We start from the raw sequence: 26,281 nt of genomic DNA on the forward strand, positions 1-26,281 counted from the left end.
AAGTATTAGATGCCTTCATTTTAGAATGTAATTCAAAATAGTAAAATAGCATTCACATCTTTAACATAAAAACATTTGCATATATTTCTATTTATTACAAGATTCTTCCAGAAGAAAACCAAAATTGGCCGTGATCAAATCAAATTAGTTGATGTGCCCTTACCTTTCTTATACTAGCAGCAAAGAAAATGTATTTCAGCTACAGTCAGAAATTGTTCTGAAATAGTCTTTCAGATTTTTCCACTAAACTCAGAAGAAAATCCTTTCATAAATTCATTTCAAACTCAAGTTACACTTAACTCAAACACTTAACATGTTTTGAAGTCTTACATAATTGATACTCCATTATCAAACATTCCAACTCCCATAAATCAGAAATATCAGCATTTTCAACTTTAAAGGTATTTTAAAGTTTCTGATATGTTTCAAATTCAATTTGATTAATAATAAAATGTGATTAAATTGATTATATTGACACTGTTAAATTTTGGGGCAGGAAATTCTAGCTGAAGCTGTTGACATTCCTTAAAACAATAATTATAAAGAAATTGGTTTACCATTATTACAGATTATGTCCACCTTTTCCAATAAAATCAGGTACAACCTATTAGAACAATCTCTCTCTCCCTCTCTCTCTCTCTCTCTTTCCCTCTCTCTCTTTTGTTTTGTTATAAGTTAAAATCCTTTTTCCTCTATGTTGACTCAGATAACTGCCAAGATCTCTACAGAGATATAGGAAATAATGGTATGTGGGAATGACCTTGGGAGAAAGGGAGAAGAAATGCAGCCAAGGGAACCATCAGTTTAAAAGGCAAATCAGTGCATGCCAGGAATAGACAGGGCAAGCGGTTCAGAAGAGACTGTCCCAGTTTCATGGGCTGTAAAGGGCACAGGGGGAAGGAATGTACTTTTGGATTGCAAGATGCTGTTAAAGTAACCCTACCTTAACTGTAGAATTAGCTCATCTGATTGTACATCCTCTATGATCTACTTTGCAAAGCTGACAGATAATCACGTTCTAATAAAGACTGTAAAGGTCTTTCAGTTACATTATTACACATATATAGATATGATTAAATAACTGAATAGTAATATCACTGTTGTATTATTGCTCATTCTATTGGCTCTGTAATTGTATCTGTTCTATTGTATATTGTATTGCATCTATAATCCTCATACCATTGTATGTAGATATTTTAAACTTTAAGTTGCTGTCTCACTTGTTTTAAACAACATGCTAACAATTTACCTGTTAATTTACCAAGCACCCAATATTTTAATTTTAAACTCTTCAACTTGATCAGCATAAAAATAATCCATCAGCTCTGTGAGCGTAGCACAGTATACTTTCTATTTATAGGCTGATTTAACCATCAAATACCTTCCAAGTTAAATTCTCTTTCAATAATATGACATCAACATATTTGATACAACATTTGACATTTGTGATACAAATTCCTATGTCTACCAATATTATGCATATTTTCAACTATAAGGAAACATAATTCTTAACTGAAGTTCAGTTAAGACTGAATCTTAGAGACAATTTGTATGTTTGGGAAAATGCCAGAACATCCTTCTCCTATCTGATGTGCTTCAGATTTTTTAAAAATTTAGATGACACTAGTAAAATTCTAAGGCAAGATGTAAGAAAGTTCAGGGAAGATTAAATCAGTGACAGAATCCATGATACTGATAGCATGCTTACCAGAGATACATAAAGGCAACTCCATGTAACCGTCAACACACTTTCTGACTGATGGAACCACAAGCACGTATCCTTCATTACACTGAAATTGCAGGTTATGATTACTCTGAATAAGTCGAGCTTTTCTTTGACTCCCAAACACGAACAAATTTTTTGTTACTAGCTGTTGTCTTGTGATACTGCAGGGTGCTACAAAACAAAACAAAACAGAAAATAAAAGAAGGTAGATCTTCTCAAGGGAGATAATTCTCCATTGGTTTGTCCTCTATTCCACCCCTAAGAAAATAAGCCAGGTTTACAAATCACAATGGATAGTTCTAGGCCAAATACAAATAAGCCAAGTTAGAGCACAATATTAATGATAAACAAGTTATGATTCTGCTATAGTTTTTAGACCTATGCTAGAGGACTGGCTTGTAGGAGCATGCCAAACAGATGTTGTCCTGTTTCCTTTAAGTTAAGAACACACAGCGCAATTCAGAATGTTCTGCAAAGATGTCTTGAGTTAACTGAGGTGTAATGGGACACAATTTGAGACAATTTCTAGTTTTGTCTTTTTGCTCATATTAATGAGATTATTGTTATTAATAGTGGAGCAATTCAGTATCCTATCAGTCAATGTTCTTCCACCCATTTAACACTTCCAGTATTACAGGTTTGATAGATAATACTTTTAAAGCATTATTTTAGCTATCCAGTAAATATTATAATGCCCCTTATTGAATTGTGATGTTATTGTTCAGTTGCTAAGTCATGTCTGACTCTTTCCAACTCCATGTACGATAGCAAGCCAGGATCCCTGTCCTCAATTGTCTCCTGGAGTTTGCCCAAATTCATGTTCATTGCATCAATGACACTATCTATCCACCTCATCCTCTGCTGTCCCCTTGTCCTTTTGCCTTCAATCTTTCTCAACATCAGGGTCTTTGCCCTGCTTCATTTTGTACCTCATGGCCAAACTTGTTATTGCTATTATTTTGGTTATCTTGATTTGCTTTTTTTGCATTCCATTCCACTATGATGAAAAGGACATCTTTTTGGGGGGTGTTAGTTCTATTTTTAGTTAAAATGTGTTAATTAGTTAATTAGTTAATGTTAATTAGTTTATTTTTTAAAGTTTTGAATTTTAATAATTTTAATTGGGGTGTTTTATGAATTTTATGGGTCAAATTTGACGGTTTTAAATTTTCGGCCATTTATAGAATATATTATTTTAATTTTTATTTTAATTTGTATATTGTACTGTTTTTTAATCTGGCTGTACACCGCCCTGAGTCCTTCGGGAGAAGGGCGGTATAAAAATCTAAATAATAAATAAATAAATAAATAAATAAAATATTGTAGATCTTCAGCCTCTATAGCAGGGGTATCAAACTTAAGGCCTGCAGGCTGAATCCGGCCCACAGGGTACTTAAACCTGGCCCATGGGGCTGGCCTGGAAATATCAGGCCAGCTGGCCCAAGGTGCCTCTGCTGGCTAAAAATGGACTGCATGGAAGCCCCGCAAGACCCCAGTGTGGCCCATTTTTGGCCTCCCTGGTCTCCAGCAAATCCTGGAGGGGTTGCAACTGAGGCCTTTTGTGAGGCTCCTGCATGGCCCATTTTTGGCCTCCCTAGCTTCCAGCAGCATTTTGCCAGCCAAAAACAGGCCATGCGGAGACCTTGCAGGTCCCACTCATGCAGGCTGTTTTTGGCCTCCCTAGTGTCCAGCAACACTCTGCCAGCCAAAAATGTGTTGCGGGAGGTGCATGCACCACCATACACCCTATTTTGGCCAGCAAAGTGCTGCAAGAGGCATCCATCCCATCTCCCCCCTGTTCCCCACCCCTTGCTGGCCCGCAGAGAACTATAATGCTGATCTGGCACTCAAAGAAATCCAGTTTGACACCCTGCTCTGTAGCATCAGAGGTTGAGGCATAGATTTAAATTATTATGATGTTGAAGGGTTTGCCTTGAATTCTAACCAAGATCATTTTGTCATTTCTGAGATTGTGTTCCCTGTATTGTTTTTCCATTAAAGTTGCTCATTCTCATCCACTTTAATTGCACTGATTCCCAAGATGTTTGTTGTCAATCTTCCCATTTCATGTTCAACCAGATCCATCTTACTTTGATTCATAGATCTTACATTCCAGATTCCTATGGAATATTTTTCTTATAGCACTGGACTTTCATTTCACCACCCGACACATCCACAGCTTAGTGTCATTTCAGCTTTGGCTCAGCTGCTTCATTCTTTCTTGTGCTACTTGTAATTGCCCTCCTCTCATCCCCAGTAGCATATTGGACACAATCCAACCTGAAGAGCTCATCTTCCAGCATCATATTGTTTAGCCTTTTGGTACTGATCATGTGGTTTTATTGGCAAGGATACTGGAGTGGGTTGCAATTTCCTTCTCAAGTAGACCACATTTTGTCAGAACTCTCTACTATGACCTGTCCACCTTGGGTGGCCCCATATGGATTAGCTCATAGCTTTTGAGCTTTACAAGCCCCTTTGCCATGACATCGCAGTGATTCATGAAGGGGTTTGTTGAAATAATTATATTTATTTATTTATTTATAATTTAATTTCTATACCGCCCTTCTCCCAAAGGACTCAGGGCGGTTTACAGACATATTAAAAACACAGAATATACAAAGTATAAATAATGGATTAAAACGAATTTAAAATGAAATATTTAATAGGCCTAATGAGCTAAAATGGTAATAGACTGATATAAAACCCTTTAAAATTTAAAATTATAATAAGTTAATTAAAACACACTTAGGCTAGCCCCGCACGGTTAAATAGTAAAGTCTTCAATTCCCGCTTGAAGGTTCGGAGGTCGGGGAGTTGGCATAACCCCGGAGGTAACTCGTTCCAAAGGGCCGGTGCTGCCACAGAGAAGGCCCTCCCCCTGGGGGCCGCCAGCCTACATTGTTTGGATATCCTAATATCCATAACAAACATAATGAATAACCTTGGGGAACTGGAGGAAAAGTCACTACCAAGGTACCAGTCAGATAAAAGAAATCTCAGTCCTGGCCAGAAATGTTTCAGTGAAGTATTTTGTCCTCTGAATAACCTCTTGACAAACTGTGCTGAATTGTCTGAGCTTTGGTTATCTCCTAGACAGTTTTTGCACAAAGGATGTAGGAACGTGATGATTTACCCAACTGTACCAGCTACAAAGATTATGGGATCTAGTTTTGTATTATTAATAGAGAAGGAAAGATCATGGAGGAAACTGAGTAACTGTGATTGTAATTATTAGACTCAGAAGTTTTCCTTCTACAGCATTCTAGCTGTCTGAATTCCATAGCAAAAGAATTCACTTTCCTATTTTATTAACCACTGTAACCAGATGTAACTGTATCCTGTAGTTACTCAGCATTCCTGATAAGTGAGAATAAGCTTCCAATTGAATATCATTTAATTATATCCACTGTTTTGCTTGGTTATTCAACAATTTGGATCAGTTTAATTTTTTTCTTTTTAGCTTTTGAATGGAAGAAGATGACACCAGCATAGTTTGTGGCTTCAGAGGGAAAATCTGGATGCAAATTCAAACCAATTCTCAAAGAATTTTGCAGATGCAATTCTTCTCCTATCGGATGAATTCAGCATTTTCTCCCAGGTCTACACTAGTCAATGAAAGCATGATGGCTTACCCAAGCATTTTGGTGGATGAGATGTCCATTTTTGTCCCTTACATTGAATCCATTCAGGTCCTTCCAAGACATAGCCAGGGTTGCACCTGTATTGCACTCGGTCATTTTCCAGGTACTTGGCTTTCTCAATGCTTACAATTTCCCCAAAGTCAATGTCCTCTGGTTCTTCACATTCTGAAATTATATTTACATAAAATATCTTATTTGCGTAGACAAGCTCACTTTTTCTAATTGCTCTTTGTTACAATTCTAATCACCCTGTCATCTTTCCCTGTATACTTCCACAGCAATATCTGACTCAAAACCGTTAAAGCTGGAAACAGATCTTTTCCCAGAGAAATAAATTCATTTTTTACTAGTACTGCCGTCCTATTAATTTCTCACTATCTATTATTTATAGTTTCTTTCTTTTTATCAGGTTTAAATGGTGCCAGCTGAGAATTTATTCTGTAGGCTATAATTCTCTCACCTTGTTCTTCCCTATTCTTATCTGTTTTAGAGATAGAGCATAGTAGAATATGATTGTGATATGTGTGTGTGTGTTTGTGTGTAAGAGAGGGAGGGAGGGAGATTATACAGTGTGAAGAACACAAATATTCATTCAAAACCGTAATGCTGGGCAGAAGCAGGGAAGAAAATAATTGTAGAATATCTCTAACCCATCAGCTATCGAATTTTAAAGTGAGAGCTTGATATGGGGTGGCAATCATTACTTTTTGTACAAATGGTTTATCAGTTAATTTTACCATTATTGGAAAAGGAACACCTTCTGTGGTCTAAGCTGACAGGGCCACAATGCTTTTCTTACTTTTCTCCCACAAATGACTTTTGAAAACTAGTTTATTTAATATAAATCAATTGATTAAAAAAGAAAAACAAGAAAGCCCAGCTCAGGCAACTGTCAGACAACCATCAAAAACAGTAATAAATAAATTATTTGTTCAAAGGTTTGATTAGTGTGAATATAAGCAAATGTAATCTTAGCTTCAATGTCTTGAGATGTGAATATTTCCCTCTTTTTCTTCTCCTAAAGGATATTATCACTGTGAATTAAGATTTATGCTAATTACTTTTGTATGTATCCTGATGTAAACACAACTGAAATATATCTCTAAAATTTCAAACTTCTGACTTATCTCCTTGGAACAGGTTATGGTTCCTAGATGATCAATGTTTTTATGCATGTATCATGTGCTATAGGGGCAGCCCAAGGCATAATGGAGGCTCTCATAAAATCACCCCATCTAGAAGGAAGAAGAGAGAAAAATTGGGGGGAAAATATAGATTCGTACTGATAGCATGTACTTGATTAAATTATGGTAGAAATATAGTAGATATAACATAACATAATAACAGAGTTGGAAGGGACCTTGGAGGTCTTCTAGTCCAACCCCCTGCTGAGGCAGGAAACCCTACACCATTTTAGACAAATGGCTATCCAACATTTTCTTTAAAAATGTTATATAAGATATATATATATTATATTTATATAATATAAATATATTCCATTTTTTCATCTGTTCATTTTAACTTTTGAGGATCTTTTTTGTTTATAAGGAAAATGAACCATTAAATATAAAATAGTATTATTAGACATGGTAATAATTTGGTTATCATCAAATGCACCACAAAAAACAGATTAGGGACACAAGTTAAAATAGGGAAGAAAATGGTAAGTGAACACCTGTCTACCCTAGACGAGTTCAAATCACCAGGACCGGATGTATTACACCCAAAGGTTCTGAAGGAACTGGCAGATGAGATCTCAGAACCACTGAACTATATCTTTCAAAGATCCTGGAGCACAGGGGAGCTGCCAAAGGACTGGAAAAGAGCTGATGTAGTTCCCATCTTCAAAAAAGGGAAAAAAACATCCAGGAAACTACAGACTTATCAGCCTGACCTCAATACCAGGGAAGATGCTGGAAAAGATAATTAAGCAACGAATCACCAAACACCTAGAAGCAAACAAAGTAATAACCAAAAGCCAACATGGGTTTGTCAAAAACAGATCATGCCAGACTAATCTTATAACATTCTTTGACAAAGTGACAAAATTAGTGGACCAGAGGAATACTGTCAATATAATATACTTGGACTTCAGTAAAGCATTTGATAAAGCAAACCATAACCTACTACTAGATAAAGTAGAAAAATGTGGGTTAGACAGCATCACCACCAGATGGATTCGTAACTGGCTGACCAACCACACTCAATGTGTAGTCCTCAATGGAGGGAAGTATGCAGTGGGGTACCCCAAGGCTCTGTTTTAGGCCCAATACTCTTCAACATTTTCTTCAATGACCTGGATGAGGGGATAGATGGGGAACTCGTCAAATTTGCAGATGACACCAAGCTGGCAGGAATAGCCAACACTCCATAAGATAGGCTCAAGATACAGAAGGATCTTGACAGACTTGAACATTGGGCACTATCTAACAAAATGAAATTCAACAGTGAAAAAAGTAAGGTTCTACATTTAGGCAAGAAAAACAAAATGCACAGATACAGTATATGTGGTACCTTGCTCAATAGTAGCAACCGTGAGAGGGATCTTGGAGTCCTAGTGGACAACCATTTAGATATGAGCCACCAGTGTGCAGCAGCTGCCAAAAAGTCAATACAGTTCTGAGTTGCATAAACAGAGGGATAGAATCAAGATCACGTGAAGTGTTAATACCACTTTATAATGCCTTGGTAAGGCCACACTTGGAATATTGCATTCAGTTTTGGTCATCACGATGTAAAAAAGATGTTGAGACTCTAGAAAGAGTGCAGAGAAGAGCAACAAAGATGATTAGGGGACTGGAAGCTAAAACATATGAAGAACGGTTGCAGGAACTCGGTATGTCTAGTTTAATGAAAAGAAGACTAGGCGAGACATGATAGCAGTGTTCCAATATCACAGGAGTTGCCACAAAGAAGAGGGAGTCAATCTATTCTCCAAAGCACCTGAGGGTAGAACAAGAAGCAATGGGTAGAAACTAATCAAGGAGAGAAGCAACTTAGAACAAGGAGAAATTTCCTGACAGTTAGAGCAATCAATAAGTGGAACAACTTGCCTGCAAAATTATGAATGCTCCAACGCTGGAAATTTTTAAGAAGATGTTGGATAACCACTTGTCTGAAGTGGAGTAGGGTTTCCTGCCTGGGCAGGGGGTTGGACTAGAAGACCTCCAAGGTCCCTTCCAACTCTGTTATTTTATTCTATATCCAGTTCTTTATTAACTGAAGCAAAGTCCCTCAAAACAGGTGTGAATTTACAATACTGATGCAATACTGATTTTGCTATACACAAATCAGTTGCTCAAAAAAAAATCTTGCATTTGAGAAGGGGATTGGAATTATACTGTAAGTCTATGATATCCTTAAACAATCTGCCATTACAAATTTCCAAAAAGCCACAGTTGGAAAATGGAACTCTTTGCTTTTGCTAAAAGAAATTGCTTCTTTAATAAACACACAGAAGCTGATTTCCTGGGTAACCCCTTGATTTCTTTTCTTCTTAACTTACCATTTTGAGAAGAACCGCCTGGCCAGAGGAGAACAGCAGCAACCAAGAGTAGCCAGCTCTTCATAGCTCTTCAGGCAATGTCTGAACTCACCAAACCTCAGTTCAGCAGTTTGGCAATCTCAATGGATTTCTCCCAGCTACTACCATCCCTTCCTCATGTTATATTTGTTTGTTTGTTGTCAAGGAACCTGGGAGGAGGCTCTATTACGGGAATAAGAATATGATATTGACAGCTAAGAGAGGATTCCACGAGAATGTTTTGAACTTTGTGTTGTAATAATTACCATAAACAAATAAAGCAATACTTCAGCTTTTCGGGCAGTGCTTCCAATTCTTACAAAGGAAAAAAAACACCACTTGCATTCAAGAATTTTTCCAATGTCTTCAGCAGCAGCAACTAACAGCAAAATTATTATGCATGACATTTATGAATCTGACATATCGATTTTGCATTTATGATGTATAGGAACCACACGTTGTAGATATCCAATATATTCCTTAAAAAAAAACCAGTTTTTTTTCAGTCAAATACAGTTAATCATTAGCAATCAAATGGGAGACTGTACCCTTTGATACCTGTTTGTTTCCCTTCCCATTTCCCTTCCCTTCCCTTCCCATTCCCTTCCCTTCCCATTTCTGGAGAACTAGGGTTGAATTTAACTTTTACAAATATCTAGGAAATAATATCAACTCCCAGCGGATGTAAGAACAGAGAAAATAATAAAGATATTGCCTCCTTATCAGAAGGACACAAGTTCTACCTTTTTCTTCTTACCTTATTTTTATACCTGTGTATAAGAGCTATAAAAACTTGGTTTTTAACAAATTTCCTTTTCTCCTGAAAAAGGTAATTCAACCACTATAGCTCCCCTCACACAAAAGCTCACACAATAATGTAAAGCACCCCCATCATGGTCCCAAGCCAATTGTGTGAGACAGGTTTTGAGGTCGATCCAGAAGGCCTAGAGCAGTGATGGTTAACCTTTTTGCCATCGCGTGCCAGGATCGGGGGAGGTCACACCTGCACGTGCCCAAACCCATAATTCTATGTGCCCTGCCCCCACGCATGCGCATGTGACCCCACCGTGCTCCCCCTGCTCCTGGCACACTATGGGACGGTAGGCTCATTTTTCTCTCTCACCAGGCTCCAGAGCCTTTCTAGGAGTCTAGGGAAGGCAAAAATGGCCTTCCCCACCCCCCCAAAGGCCCACCGGAGGCCGGAAACAGCCTATTTTTTGACTTTGGGTGGGCCCAGAGGGCCCGAAAATCAGTTGGCTGGCACGCGCATGCGCACCAGAGCTGAGCTTACATGCCCACCGATATGGCTACACATGCCATCTGTGGCATGCATGCCATAGGTTTGCCATCACAGGCCTAGGAATGGGGTCATATACATACATATCTCCAGCAGCAAGATTTTCTAGGTGTGGGCATGGCAAAGAAGGCTCTTTTCCTAGAATGTCTTAGTTGAAGTTCCTTGACTGATGGGTTCTATAGCATGCTACCTCTGTCAGAGTGAGTGATGTGGGCCAATCCCATTGGGAGAGAACAGTCTACCATGCCATTAAGGGTTTTAAAGGTGATAATCAACATGTTGAATTGGACCTGGAAGCCAACTGGCAAATAGTGCAGCTCATGTAACAGCAATGTTACATACATCACCCTAAGGATCCCTAAAGTTATCTATGCACTTGCATTTTGTACAAGTTTGCTTTCTGAATACTCTTCAAGGGTAGCCCCAAATAGAGCACATTGCAATAATCTAAATAATAGATGACTAGGGTAAAAGTGATCGATTGCAGGGACTAAGATCCGGAAAAGGGCACAACTGTATATAACAGGAAGTTTTGCATAGGCTCTGCTAGCTGTCCTAACTACAACAGCCACCGGCTCATTCAGCAGGCATCATTAATCTAGGAGAACCTACAAGTTGCGTATAAGGTCTGCTTGGGCAGTGCAACCCCAATAATGTTATAACACAGCTTGCAACATCCATGCAAAATGGGCCTGAAGTAGCCATTTTCTTTATTAAAACTTGACAACATTTTCTTTATTAAAACTTGGGTTCTGACAAAAGATGTCTTTAGCTTCCCCAATTTTGATGGTGTCTAAGAGTGTAGAGAGTTTGCACAACTATTAAACTCTTCTTTGGAATCTGAGGCTGCCATATTATTTCTCAAAAGCAGGCTGGAGTTTTTAAACTGCAGAACTTCACAGCCACCTGTGGCTACGGTACTAATAAAGCGCTTGTGCAGGACCACAATCTGTAACTAACACACTGTTAACAGTGACTGTGCAGAATCGCAGGTCTACTAAATCTGAACATCCCACTGATCGAGATTGAAAATACATGGACACCCACTCTGCAGCCCCAAACCTGGGTTCACTTTGCTCACATCTTCAATGGATCAATTTGGATTTATATCATGCCCAAATTTAGCCATTTTGTGTTAAATAACTATTTTTGAAGTTATGTAGAAGTCTGTGGTTCCCCAGACTTCAGAGGACTTCAATTTGTCTTCTCTGGGAGTGGGATCAGATGGATCAGGAGTTTATGCCCATCATGATGGTCATGGGCTTATCTTGGATCATCCAGAGCCCAATATGGAATAATGATCACACTCCAGATCTAGTTTCCTTTGGAGTAGTGGCTGTGTGATCTGAAATTGGAAGAGCTTCCAGTGTCTTAAATCATACCCTGATTACCAGGGGATTCTTTAGTGCCACTATGGACCCGTAAGATTGGTCTGTCTTAGGTGATGGATAAATAGGTTTAGGGAAGCTGGGTGGTTCTTCATGTTCATCTGCTTTATGGTCCATCCAAAGATTTGGTCACTGGTTGGACCAATAAGCATTGTATCAGTTAGCAACCATGTAACCTCTCCTCTCAGGAATCCTGCCATTTCCCATGGCTTATGAAAAAGCTGAGGGAGATAAAAAAATAGAAGAGATGCTGGCACTCAACAAAGGACAAACTTGACCAAATATGGGTTAGAGCCTCTATTAAGGTCTATTGTGTGGCAGTAAGGATGGTGAAGCTTCAATGCTTCTATACCCCTACTGCGTGCACTGATAGTTGCTCCATGGCCCTGTCTAGGGTGACACAAGTCCTTTTGAATAAAGGGGGTTTGAAAAACATTTTGTAGGAGCATATGGAGAAATTTGCTCAGAATCTGTTAGGGGGGAAAAAATGCTCAGGTAAATTCACAGTTAGATGCCAGCCTTGTTGCAGGTCCAGAGGCGATGCCTGGGAAGAAGTCTATTATTTGGAAGCAGTTTGAACTGTTGGACCTGACAAAATTGACTGTGGTTCTTAGGAATGGGAGTTCAGCCATCTTCTTCTGGCTCATTAAAGAAGCCTGTATGAGACCGTAACTCTCTGCTTAATACTGGACAATCTTAGTCCAGTATTAACCTTGTTTTGGAAAGATGGTTGAGAAAGTTGCTGTACACCACTTCAGGTGACCTTGTGTTTGAGAAATAGAGCCAGCTGCTCTGCCCCTTGGCCTCCCTGTACAGTGCAGGCAGTGTGGTGCCATTCCAAAACTATTTCGAAACTACCACAATTCAGCATTTTCACCTTCAGCAGCACCTAATTATTATAAGTGATTGTCAAATCTTGTGGAACTAACAATCTTGTGATTAATGTGTAACAATATTTCTCAATAAATGTTTGATTTGTACAAATGTATTCATTAAATTATCAATATCAAGTATGTTAGGTTGAATAAAGATTTTATGCGGCAAGGAAAAAGAAAGCTGCGTGTGTGCTTCCCCAAGTGCCATGCCATGCCCTGCTTTTCCCTACCTCAGCCCCGGATCATGTGTGCCAGGCTGATCCTGTATTCTGGGCGGCAGGAGGGGGGGTGGTAACAGGAGAGAGGAAGAAGTGCCTATGAGTGTAGGAGAGAGCGGCAGGGAGAAAAAAGTGGGAGTGGGCGCTTTGGTAGCCCAGGGAATCATTCCCTCTATCAACTCTCATTAATTATACATATGTACCAGTAATCGATCGCCTCTTTTCTTGTGATGAGGGCGTGGTCGCTCACCTCCCACACACACAAGAACCCCTCCTCAGCAGCCACCCACCACAATCTTTGCTCTCCCTTCCTCTCGCTCCCCCTCATGGGTGAACTTCAGGTGACCAAACATGGCTTTGACACTTAAGCAGTTCAGCCTGCCGACAACGAACCTTGGGGTGCAGCCAGGGAGGGGCCAAGCAAGGCTGCACTGAATGTCAGTGCAGAGGATGGGAGGGGGGAAATGACCCCTCCAATCCACCCCCACTTTCATTCCTCTCTTCTTTGGAGGCCAACCAGAAGGAGCCCCGAGTCACTGTAAAGGTCTTTTAAAGACTCTGTGTGTGTGTGTGTGTGTGTGTGTGTGTGTGTGTGTGTGTGTGTGTGTGTGTATTTTTGCTCCTGGTCTTTCTCAGCAGCCCATCCCCGATGTCCCATCTCTGGCCACTTGTCTTAAAGGTGTCTTGCCCTGCCCCCATCTCCCCAGGAAGGGGAGCGGGTGCCTTGCCTGCTCCGGCCACCTCAGAGACTCCCAACCAGTCTGCCTGGGAGGTGCAACAGTTGAGGCAGTGGTTGCCCCCAGCAGGCTCAGAATGTCAGTACCCAGATCCGCTCCGGGGCCTTTAAGACCAGCGGAAATCATCCATCATTTTGCGCGACTCCCAAAGCGATCTGGGGGTGGCTTTGGCCAGCCTGGCCTGGGCAAGGCCAGAAGGAATGAATGAATTCCCCAACTCCAGTTCAGCTGGTCGGGAATGGGATGTCAGGCACAGGCTTGCTGCGAAAGACCAGGAGCAAAGATACACACACACACACACAAGCCGTGTGCACAGTGGTACTGGTGAGGTTTTTAGCGAGCAGTGCAGGAAGCCAGACTTGCCTTCACATGTATGAAAGCTTCCTACATATAGAGAAACACCAGGAGCAAGCGTGTGCTTCTTTTTGCACTTGCTTCTGGCATTTTTCCATTTGGAAAACAGAAAGGAGGAGGAGGAAGAAGACCAGGGCGACGATCCCAGATGGGTGAAGCAAAGCGTGAAAATCCACAGCAGGAAGCTCAAGGTGAGTGAAAAGGGGGAGCAGTTGAGTGCTTTGTTTTTCTCTCTCTCCCCCCACCCCTCCATCATCTGCCAGACTGGGTGGCTGAGGTGGAAAGGCACACAATCTTAGGGGCTAGGACGCATTGAGTCTGGCTTTGCGAGGGGGGTTGGGTTGGTCAGGTGCTGATCATCAGAACCTTTTTTTTACTTTTTAAAGCATTTTTACTAGTAAAAAATGCTTTAAAAACTAAAAAAAATGATGGCCATTCCCACCCAGTCACATGACCACCACTAAGCCATGCCCACCAAGCCACGTTCACAGAACCGGTAGCAAAAAAATTTAGATTTTACCATTGGATTTATACCACCATAATTCCCCTCACACAGATATTTCTTCGGAATATTTTCATACTTCATTCTAATGAAACATCACTGACAAATAATTGTTATTTCTCTTTAATTTCATTTCATTATTGTGCTATCTCTACCACCACGCTTTAGTGAACAAAACATAAAAACCAGTTACTTAGCAGCCGGGTCCCCATTTCACAGACTTAGTAGGCATCACAGGACATCTCTTCTGTTGTCCACTGTTGCTAATCAGTAGCATTACAACACAGTTTGCAACATCCATACAAGCTGGGCCTGAAGTAACCATTTTATGTATTAAGGCCTCAACAGCAGGTTTTCTTGCCTTCTATAAAAATATATCTTGAGTTGCTCCACATGTTGGTGATGTCTAACTGTGTAAAAAGTTTTGGAGAATCATTAAACTCTTCTTTGGAATCTGAGGCTGCCATATTATTTTTCAAAAACAGGCTGGAGTTTTTAAACTGCAGAACTTCACAGCTACCTGTGGCTGAAGCAGTGGTGGGATTCAAGTAATTTAACAACCGGTTCTGTTCTGTCTCTTTTCCCACTTCAGCTGAACTAAAGTCTACAAAAAGGACCCTTGCATAGGTCTTTGGAGACTCAAGATGTTGTAGGATGTAGTGCAGAGCCATATTAACAGCATCATCTGTTTAAATGATTTAAATTATTGTCCATTAGGACTCCAAGACCCTTTCTCACAGTTACTACTATTAAGTGAAGTACCACATATTCTGTATCTGTGCATTTTGTTTTCCTGCCTAAATGTAGAACCTTACTTTTTTCACCATTGAATTACATTTTGTTAGAGAGCGGCCAATATTCATGTCTCTCAAGATCCTTCTGTATCTTAAGCCTATCTTCTGGAGTGTTGGCTATTCCTGCCAGCTTGGTGTCAGCTGCAAATTTGATGAATTCCCTACCTATCCCCTTGTCCAAATCATAGATGAAGATATTGAAGGGTATTGGACCTAAAACAGAGCCTTGGAGTACCCCACTACATACTTCCCTTCATGTAGATGCAGTTCCATTGAGGATTACACATTGAGTGCAGTTGGTCAGCCAGTTATAAATCCCTCTGGTGGGGATTCTGTCTAACCCATATTTTTCTATCTTATCAAATAGTAGGTTATGGTCTACTTTATCAAATGCCTTACTGAAGTCCAAATAAATTATATCCACAGCATTCCTCTGGTCCATTCTTTGTCACTTTGTCAAAGAATGCAATAAGATTTGTCTGGCATGATATGTTTTTGAAAAACCCATGTTGGCTTTTGGTTATTACTTTGTTTTTTGCCTCTAGGTGTTCGCCTCTAGGTGTTGCTTGATTTCTCAGTCTGGTTTAGGTTATAGGGATTGAATCACCTTTAATTTAATTTTTATTTAATTTTACCCAGCGTGCCTACCATCCCTGTCCTAATGTTTCCTCTGTTTGTATCTATTTTATGTATCCAATCCATGCTTATACTTATTACCTAATACATTCTTGACAAAATAAATAAATAAATAAAATAAATAATATGAACTTTTCTGCATTCTGTTTCCTCTAGCCCCATTCAGACATCATCAAGTCACAAAACTGGTTAATGCAATACCAAAATACAACTGACATAAGCCACAATTTATGCCATATATGTCCGGATGTTGTACAGATGAAATAAATTGTTTATATAAAAGTTTGCATAATGGCATGCACTTGATATCACAGATTCTTTACCTTTCTGCAGAAACTCTTCTATATTTGCCCATGATCAGCAACTGCAAATTCTCTTCAGGGTACCTCTTACTCTTTACACTTTGTATGGCCAAAGAATCTGCCCAGAACCACAGTTATCATCCATTTTTGTATCATGTAAAAGAGCTGAAAAAGCATCATGAGAAGGAAGGCCTTTAATAGCTTTGAGAAGAAAATCAATCCCTTCCGAACAATCTGCCCAGATTATATACACACAGAGAGAGAGAGAGACAGACAGAGACACACACACACACACACACACACACACACACACACACACACAAATATATATATATGCAGGTGATAGAGATAGATAGATGATAGATAGATAGATAGATAGATAGATAGATAGATAGATAGATAGATAGATAGATAGATAGTAGACAGACAGACAGACAAACTAGTCCTCAACATAGATATAGGAAATGCGATGACTCAGTGGTTAAAGATGCTGAGCTGGTCACCTTCTCACCTAGTTAATAGTCCTTGTTCAAGACCCGAGCTCCATGCAACAGGCTGACCTTTTAGTACTTGCCCCGGTTGCTGCCCTCTTAGCAGTTCAAAAGCATGGAAATGTAAGTAGATTAATAGGTACCACTTCATTGGGAAGATAATAGTATTCTATACACCTTTTAGCCTATACCCATGCTGGCCACCAGACCACAAAAATTACCTTCAGACAATGCTGCCTCCTTCAGCCAAGAAATAGATATGAGCATTCTCTTGAGTTGGACATGACTGACAGGGAAAAGTTTACCTTTATATAAATTTAAATCACGGCAATGAATGCTCCCTGTGAATAAAAGTGTTGTGAAAGAGTTTTGTAAGTATAAGCCTTGATGAAACCATCGAGCTCAATCAGCATCAGGACCTATATTCATCTTAGCTGATATCTATGAAAATTTACGTATCTTTAGAAAATAAGAAATGAAAATGCTTTTTACAGATGAGTTTTAGTGATTTAATGAAATCAACACTTCACGCTAACATATCATTTTTCAATTATCTATTGTCTATTGTTACTGCTTTAAGAAGGGCTGTTGTAATAATTCCATCAACACTGTCAGACTATTTACTGAATCTGCACTACTATTAATCGTCTCATAGTTCCCATCACCAATCTCTTTCCACTTATGACTGTTTGACTATAACTTGTTGCTGGCAATCCTTATGTAAATGCAATTGTGTTGTAAACCTTGATGAACGTATCTTTTTTTTTATGTACACTGAGAGCATATGCACCAAGACAAATTCCTTGTGTGTCCAATCACACTTGGCCAATAAAATTCTATTCTATTCTATTGGTTATTCTCATTTATCAAATGTTTTGGCTAAAAATTTATACATAAAAATATACATTATTGACTTCAGGCACATTTTGAAAAATGTATATCATATGATAAAGATGACCAATATATTTGTTGAAAACTGCATTATCATTTAATCAATGTACTTAATACTAATACTAAAATGTAATTTTTTTAGAAAGTAGGCTTTTATCTTCAGGATCCATTGTGAACTGTTACAGACAATCCAGAGATCACAGTGAAGTTTCATGCAGTGCTATTAAAGAGAACCATCCATAATTACTAATGTCCAGATGGGCTGCTGTCATTCGTTGTCTTAAATCTACAAAATACAATATGAATTTGCAAGTTATATTTTAAAGAAGTGTGTTTTATACCTCTTCCTCTGTAGCAGAATTCTCCCTTGATACTTTTGCAATATTAAATCGATTCCACACATGGGCAATATGAATGAAATATCAGACATGATTACTGTATCTCTGTACATTACATCAAGTGAACAATATGGAGGCTAGAGTAGATTGTAGAGCATTCTGACTACAGGATGCAATTGCTTCCTTCTTTTTTTCATCTCTAAAATCATTGTTGATACAATAAAACAATTAAACATTTTAGGAATCTTGATGCTAATCAGGATTTTTTTAATATTTTAGTATCTAAATTCTGGCAGGTAGAGTGAATGTGAAGAATAACCTTTAGGATGAGTAAAGCAATTGGACCGAATCAAAATTTAGTTTTGCTCAGAGTAGACCCTCTGAAATGTATTGAATGAATTGGATGAGTCTTTACTCAATGAAATGTCTTTGATTGCAATGGACTATTGGTTCTGACCCAAGAATTTTATAATGAAAAATTCAGGCTGATTCAGACTAAATTTGCTGCACTGAGGCTATTGAAATCAGTGAGAATATCCGCTGAGGATCAATTAGAGTTTCTACTCATTACAGCCCCAGAAAAGAGGGATCTGCCAGGATTCAAGTATTTGCTGATTTTTCCTATTACTCCATGCAATCTATCTGTGATGCTTCAATAGAAAGAGAACCTTCACTTTTCCTAGGGAACTATTAGCTATCTTCCACAGCCTTTTCACTTTGAGCTGCCTCACCAACTTCAGAAGGAAAAGTTCCTGTAAAGGAACACCTCCACCTTGCTTTGTCAAGCACACATCATATCTGGCATGGGGTTGCTTATGTAAAAGAAAAGGTAGTGTCTTGGAAAAGGGTAGCGTCTTTGTCCTATATGGCTGAGAATCAGCATACTGTTGAAAAGTGCAATGGTTCCAGTTACCAGTTTACCAGTTTCACCTGGTAAAATCACCCAGAGCAGGAAAGGTGGCAGTTATTTTTACCTCCCTGTCCCTGCCTATTATCTTATAGGGAAATATCCTGTATACATATCCTATTTTTTTCTACTCTAATGTCATTTTGCACACTCCATAGCATACTTCAAACTACAGTTGACATTTTGTGCCAGCATTTTTTGCAAACTAGGATGAAATTCATCAGAGATCTGAACCTTTCTCCTTCAAGCTATAAAATCTTGAAGCTATAAAACTATTGATGAAAATCTCAAACACCAAATAGGAGATCCAGGAAACACACCCATGGACAGACGTAAGGTTCTCAAATGCATCTATCCGAATGCTCTAAGTTCGGCCAACAAACAGGGTGAATTGGAAGCACTACTGCTAGGTCTTAAATTACTAATTCCCTCAACACTGTCAAAACTATTTACTAAATCTGAACTACTATTAATCTTCTCATTGTTCCCACCATCCATCTCCTTCCACTTATGACTGTATGACTGTAACTTTGCTGCTTGTATCCTTACAATTTATATTGATACTGATTGTTTCCTGATTGCTTAGTTGTACCCTATGACTATCATTAAGTGTTATACCTTATGATTCTTGATGAATGTATCTTTTCTTTTATGTACACTGAGAGCATATGCACCAAGACAAATTCCTTGTGTGTCCAATCACACTTGGCCAATAAAATTCTATTCTATTCTATTCTATTCTATTCTATTCTATTCTATTCTATTCTATTCATAATAAGTCATTCATTGTCAATAAAGAAATTTACCATTCATAAACAATAAAGTAATTTCTGCTTTAGAAAGAAACTAAAAACAAAGAAACAAAAAAAAAAGCTGCTTACCTTAACAGAGAGGAGGTGGGCTCCAACCATTAGCAGTGCATTTAGAAAACTTATTTCCGAAATTTAACATAGGAGAACACCATATCTCAACTGCATCATTATACAAATATTGAGATCGGTAAGGCCGAAAGAGACCATTCCTCACTTGTGGAGGTGGACATTGAATTTCTATAGAGAAAGATGAATATGAAGTCACTGCCTATGAGATTAATGTATTGCAAAATTAGGAGAGGTCCTCGTGCTATCAACCTTGAAGTGGACCTATAGAATGTATTTTCTTTATGATTTTTTTTCAATTTGCAAAAAAAAAAAAAAAGCTGTAGAATCTTTCTCTCTGTCATGTGTTTTAGTTATATCAGCCTCATCAGATGGATGGCCTAAGGAAGCTTAAGACTACCATCATTGAAATTTGTTAAAATAACAATATCTTATGCATCTGATTTGCTATATTCAACTTCCTTCCTTCAGTAAATGGTAAAGAATTTGTGAGAGCCATCAAAATGTTATCTTGGTTTTCTCAACTTAAAAGTGTTTCAACCCATTTTCCCTAGGCAATAGTTTCTTCATATCTCTTTGTCAAGGGAATCATTCTTACTTTCTCAATAGGTACAGTATATAGGGAAAATACCGGAGAACAATATCACCTGGAAAGTTGGTGATTGCAGCACAAGTTACCAAGCAATTACCCCAACGTACAAAAGTTGGTGTATATCGAACCTAGAGAACATCTGGCAGAGGAAAGCTGATACCTGTATCTTTTCCCTAAGGTAGGGATCCCCAAACTCTTCAGTTCATCATCCCCTTCATGATATTTGAGACTGTTCACTGACCCCCTTCCCAAGGATTTATTACATTTAAATAATTTAGTACTTACATACCAATGTCTAAAATAACAACAACAGTAAGAATAATAAAATCATACATTAGTAGATTATATAAAAAAACCAGCCCAGAACAAGCACCGATGCAAGTTAAAACTTGGAACTTGCTGAATGTGCTGGAAACAAACAAACAAACAAAAAAATAAATATTGAAATAATTTAATAAAAACTCGATCAAAACCCCATCAAGGAAAAACACTACATGGTTAATTTCTACACAGGTTTGAGGGGAATAAAGATAAAACCTGGCAATGGTTACAACTGGAACGTTAAAAAAAGAAACTGAAAAGTTGATTTTAGCTGCTGAAGACTGACCTAAAAAAACGAATGCTATTAAGACCCCAACTGAAAAATTGTCAAATGATTCAAAGTACCGTATTTTTCAGAGTATAAGACACACTTTTTTCCCCTCCTAAAAGAGGCTGAAAATTTGGGTGCATCTTATACTCTGAATGTAGCTTTTTTGAAACTTTTGTTGAGCCCTAATGAGTGCTAGTGAGTGAAGCGATCTCCCTGGTTTGTCTGCTCTTCTCATTGCTTCTCTCTCCAGAGATCAGTTGTGCTTTAGAAGTTGTTTTTTAGCCCCAAGCAGGGGATAAAAAAACAGCAAACTAATGTGCTGAAGCTGACCAGACTAATGATGCTAGCTACGGTAGATGAATTTTTTGGTAGTCAGATTTTTTCCCCCTATTTTCCTCCCGAAAAACTAAGCTGCGGCTTATACTCCGATGCGTCTTATACTCTGAAAAATACGGTACATATTTTGCAGAGAAGGAAAGAACAGTAGATCATTTACTCAGCTCATGCAAGAAATCACACAAATGATTAAAACAACAAAATAACATAAACGCCAAAATGATTCACTGGAACAACTGTCAAAATTATCAGGTTCCAGAAACAAAGAATAGGTGGGAATATAGAGTTGGAAAAGTAGTTGACAATGAACAGGTTAAAATATTGTGGAATTTCCTAATACAACTAGATAAAGTTTTGGCTCATAACACGCCAGGTTTAACTGTGGTTGAAAATAAGAAAGTGTGGAATATTGATGGAATATCAGAAGATAATAGAATCAGAAACAAGAATGGAAAAAGATCACAAAGTGTTAAGATCTGAAAATCAAAGTTGAAATATTCATTCAATTTTTATCCTGCTTTATTGCTTTTTAAGTAATTCAAAGGGGCCAAAATGCATAATACTCCTTCATACTTCTCTTTTAATCTCAAAACAACCATATGATATAGGTTGAACTGAGACTGATTGGTCCAAAGTCACCATGTTGTCTTACATTATGGCATAATCTTGCCATGGTGGTCCTAGTCATGACTGTCATACTAGGTGCCATAACACAAAAACTTGGATGGCATTTAAAACATCTGCACATTCACAAAATTTCCATGCATCATCTACAAAAGGCCACACTATTTGGATCCACACATATGCTACCCTAATATATTATGACATCTTAGGTTCTTGGGAAGAAGTTGATACGAATTAAGGCAAACAGTAGTTAAAAAACGGGCAGCTGTGATTTCACATTGGTATATGTATTAGTAGCTAAAACAGTCCAATAGCATCTACTTAAAAACAGGCTCTTTCTGACTGACCAGAAAAGAAAATACCCAAATAGCAGAGAAACAAAAGATCAGCTCCTAATTGATAAGGTGATTATGGAAAACTGCAGGAGAAGGAAGTTGTCCAACTTTAACATAGCTTTGGTTGATTACAAGAAAGTATTCAACTCCCAGCCGCATGATTGGATAATCAAGTGTCTAGAAATAATAGCAATCAGTAAAAACATCAGAAGGCTTGTGCAAGGATCTAAACCACAATGGAAGATGCAGCTGCTGGTCAATGATGATAGGTTGGGAGATGTAATATCAAGACAGGACTCTTTCAGTGAGATTCACTATCATCACTACTATTTGTCATTGCACCAATTTTTCTTTCAACAATACTGAACAAGTCAGGACATGGTTATAAAACATCAAAAACATCTGCAGGCTACCCCACCTCCTTTATATGGGCAATCTGAAGCTTTTTTCTATGGAATTTTTTTCTATGGAAAAACATCATCTGAAATAGAATTGCTGGTGAACACTATCTGATGGCCACTGATTTTCTGTTGCTCGATTCTGCCAGTGCTTCCAAAAATAGCTTGTTTTGCTGCCTTGTGGTCTAGATCAGGGGTAGTCAATCTTTTTATACCTACCACCCACTTTTGTATCTCTGTTAGTAGTAAAATTTTCTAACCACCCATCGGTTCCACAGTAATGTGCCATGTATCGTCATCTGCGGATGCCTCTCGCGCATCGTGGATTGGGTTTGGGGGAGGCGCCGGCTACCAGCTCTGCTTGTCTGTTACAGCTGGGTGGTGTGGGGGGAGATGCGCGAGCTATTCTGGGACAAGGCTGTTTTGATTGCGGTCGTACTCTAGCGCCATTTAGTTTCACTTACATAATGTGAACTAAACTTATGCGCAGGCGATACAAATAGTATATTTTCAGAAATTTAAATTGTCATGGAAAATTTTATGAAAACCTAATGAAAATGTTTTTAAATAATGCTATGATTTTTTTTAAAAAGTCAATTAAATTAAAAAAAAAAGGAAAGTGCTTCAGTATCAGACAAAACCCCTACTGCCCACCATGAAAGCTGGAACGCCCACTACTGGGCGTTTGGAACCAGGTTGACTACCACTGACCTAGATAGTACTCCTATAAATAATTCATAGATTCAGAGGAAAACTGAAACATCATTTTTTACATGTTAAAGAAAAGAAAGATGATTCTTCTAAGACAATACTTGCTATGCATGTTATCTATGAGTATCTCTGGTGAAAATGAAATCAAATACAAACACACAAAGGCTCCTTTCCTAAACCACCAGATTTTTTTCAGATTGATTGGAGCTGCAATCCTATGCATCCAATGTGTATAAGATTTCAGAGTAACCATGATCATTAGAAACATACATACATACCTATACATTGAAGTATTGTACTCCATCCCTTCTCAGTACATAAGACATCTGGTCTGTCACCATGTATGAATCCTTCATTACAGGAGAACTGTATTCCCTCACCTTCCTTATAAATGAACTTTGGAGATAATATGGTTCCATGTTCAATGTAGTCTGCCTTGCAAGTTATTTCTACTATAAAACGCAAGCAAAAGTTTTTTCTCATTAATGTTTTCTGTAATCACTGGAATAATAAAAAAAGAAATGCTATTTAACAAATCTAAATGATTAGAAAGAAGTCTGTACTTCTAATCTCATATTTCATTGTAATAGAATTCATTAGGATCACATGGAATAAATAGTTTTTTTCATACTCACTGGGCAGTGGTGGGTTGCTCCCGGTTCGGTCCGGTTCTGGCGAACCGGGACTAATGGCAGCGGGAGGCTGTGCCCACCCACCTGGATGTCATCATAGATGATCTGCATATGCGCAGAAGCGTGAGAGAGTGATGCAAGCGCGCGCACAGGCGCACTCCCATTGTGAGCCAGTAGTAAAGGTAGTGGAACCCAACCCTGTCACTGGGAATGGACAATAATCAATCATAATTCCATCGGTTATTCAGTTATTTTCATAACCAAATGAAATTCTTTCAGTGACACCCACTGTCTTCACATTAATATTAAACAGAAGTGGGGAGGGTATGGAGCACTGAAGCAACTTGCAATCAGGAGCTGTGGGCTAGACCTCTCCTCCCATCAACACTGATTAGAACTGTCCCAGAGGAAACCAAGAACCAATGGAATACAATGATACCTGTAAGAACATTGGGTTCACTTAGTACACAAATCATCTGGTCATACATTCTTAAGTACATTTGGATGAAAATTATTTTAAAGATAAAAGGGTTCTTCAGAACAGAAAATATTAGATGTGTGAGCCTTCATTCTGGATTAAAGAAAACAAACAACAATTTTAAGAATTTAAAGTCACTAGCAAAATGTTTGACAGGAATGTGATATAAGTTTTAAATGAATTAAAAGTGTGGTCACATTTGAAATATTATTTTTACAAGTTACTTCTTTAAAAAAACCTGTGTTTCTTAACCTGGCAACTTGAAGATGTGTGGACTTCAACTCTCAGAGTTCTGAGTCCACTCACCTTCAGGTTGCCAAGGTTGAGAAACACTGAACTAAATAAACCATTTAAAGGGCATGCAGATTGCTTAGAGTTGTAGTGAAGACAGAATTGGTGGACTTTGCTAATAATGACAAGGAACATGCAATAATCCATAAGAAAGTAAACTTGAGAGAGAATATATGATTATAAAATTAAAGAGTCTCAGAAAGCATCAAAGGCTTAAGGATAGTGGTGGGTTGCTCTGGTTCATCCCAGTTCGGGCAAATCAGTAGTGGCAGTGGTGGGAGGCTCCGCCCACCTGCCCAGACATCATCAAAAATGCTTTGCGCATGCGCAGAAGGTTCTACTCATGCGCAGAAGCGATGCATGAGCATGAATCATGCACGTGTTCGTGAGAGTGAACCAGTAGTGAAGGTAAGTAGAACCCACCTCTGCTTAAGGATCTAGAGAAATAACCAAAAGGAGGGAAAACAGAGAAAAGCCTCCCTTTTAGTGTTGTACTTGACTCATTTTCCTTCTGGATAACAAATGAATAAAATAGCTATTACTAGAAAATCAGAAAAAATTGTGGAAGGAAGGAGAGGATAGTTTAAAATATAAATTTAAATTCATTTCATATTCAATTACAGTTGCTATGGTGATATTATTTTGCAAATTTATTTCAAGCTTGAAGTGATAAACAGTGAACAAAGAATATCAATGAACCCGAAGCTTGCCTGAAGTGTGTGGGGGTTTTTTAATATGAGCATGCAGAAGTATATCCCAAATCCAATCTAGGATTCCAAGAGTCAATTTAAGGGTGTCAGCCAGTCCAATTGTCAGAGGTTCAATACTTCTTACATGAACAAAATTCACAAGACTTTCACAACAGTACCAAGGCTTAGACATTGTTTCTAGCAAAGGGAACATGATCTCAGTTGCTCCTTATCTGAATCTTGTCTTGGTATCACCTGAGACTGATATTTCAAAGGTTCAGCTGGAGCAATGTCTTTAGATTAGAATCTGAAATCAGGGTCATGACATTGCTAGTTATTAAGTTTAAATCTTCCCTTAAATATTGCCATCTTAGGAGACCTAGAAACCTTGACTTTTCCATGGTAGCCCTTACCCGACGGAACAACCTTTAACCTTCCAGAAAGCATTTGAGATCTAGCTTCCTCCCCCCGGCCCCTTAAAACTGGATTAAGGTGACTTCCACCTGCCATCATGGCAATATTGGACACGAGGAGCAGACTCACACTCCCGCATCAAATTCTCACCATTGGAGGGCTCCAAAAGGAGGGGTGGTGACAAAAAAGAGGGGCGCCCTACAGGTCACAGAGAGCCACAACTCCTCTGCCTGACCCAGGGTTGCTTTTTCCCTCCTATCCACAAGGAGGAGGAGGTGTGGCAGCCATTATGGCTGCCATGAAGCTGGGACAGCTGAGGAAACAAAGAAAGTGGTGTAGGAATGGTGTAGATAAACAGTGATTGTGTTCTGACCCAGCCTTAGCAGAAACAAGAAACGGACTTTTTGTCCTGAAAAAACCCCCTCTTTATTTATCTCTTGTGAATTAATAGCATTCAGACACTGAAAAGTCCAGACAATAATCCTTCAAAGAGTTAACTGCAGTAACGGACCTTATCAGTTCTTTGCAATAATTGCCAGGCTGGGAGCTTCCAGCCACAAAGCTGTAAATAAAGTTCTGGCAAGCAGCCTCTGAGGCACAAAACACAATGAGCCAAATTTCTGAAATCTGAATGGTTGTCTCCCACAACTGCCACTTCCCTTGCCTTCTATTTATTCCCCAGCCAGGG

The 26,281-nt window shown here is 38.7% G+C and overlaps 1 protein-coding gene across 3 annotated transcripts in view; it reads right to left on the reverse strand.

Moving 5' to 3' along the window:
* The window catches only part of LOC131194826 (complement factor H-like), a 117,088-nt gene extending 108,069 nt beyond the window's left edge, over nt 1–9,019 (reverse strand). For 2 of the 3 annotated variants that reach the window (XM_058176315.1, XM_058176314.1), the window contains exons 1-3: nt 8,876–9,019; nt 5,362–5,535; nt 1,709–1,897 (exon numbers count right to left, since the gene is read on the reverse strand). In XM_058176315.1, coding sequence (XP_058032298.1) covers nt 1,709–1,897; nt 5,362–5,535; nt 8,876–8,939 — 427 coding nt within the window. In that variant the 5' untranslated portion in view covers nt 8,940–9,019. The remainder of the gene's footprint in view (nt 1–1,708; nt 1,898–5,361; nt 5,536–8,875) is intronic. The other variant, XM_058176307.1, reaches the window with a different exon arrangement.
* Between the last annotated feature and the right edge of the window lie 17,262 nt (nt 9,020–26,281).

This window comes from Ahaetulla prasina, chromosome 3 (genome assembly GCF_028640845.1).
Source record: "Ahaetulla prasina isolate Xishuangbanna chromosome 3, ASM2864084v1, whole genome shotgun sequence".
NCBI classification, from domain to species: domain Eukaryota; kingdom Metazoa; phylum Chordata; class Lepidosauria; order Squamata; family Colubridae; genus Ahaetulla; species Ahaetulla prasina.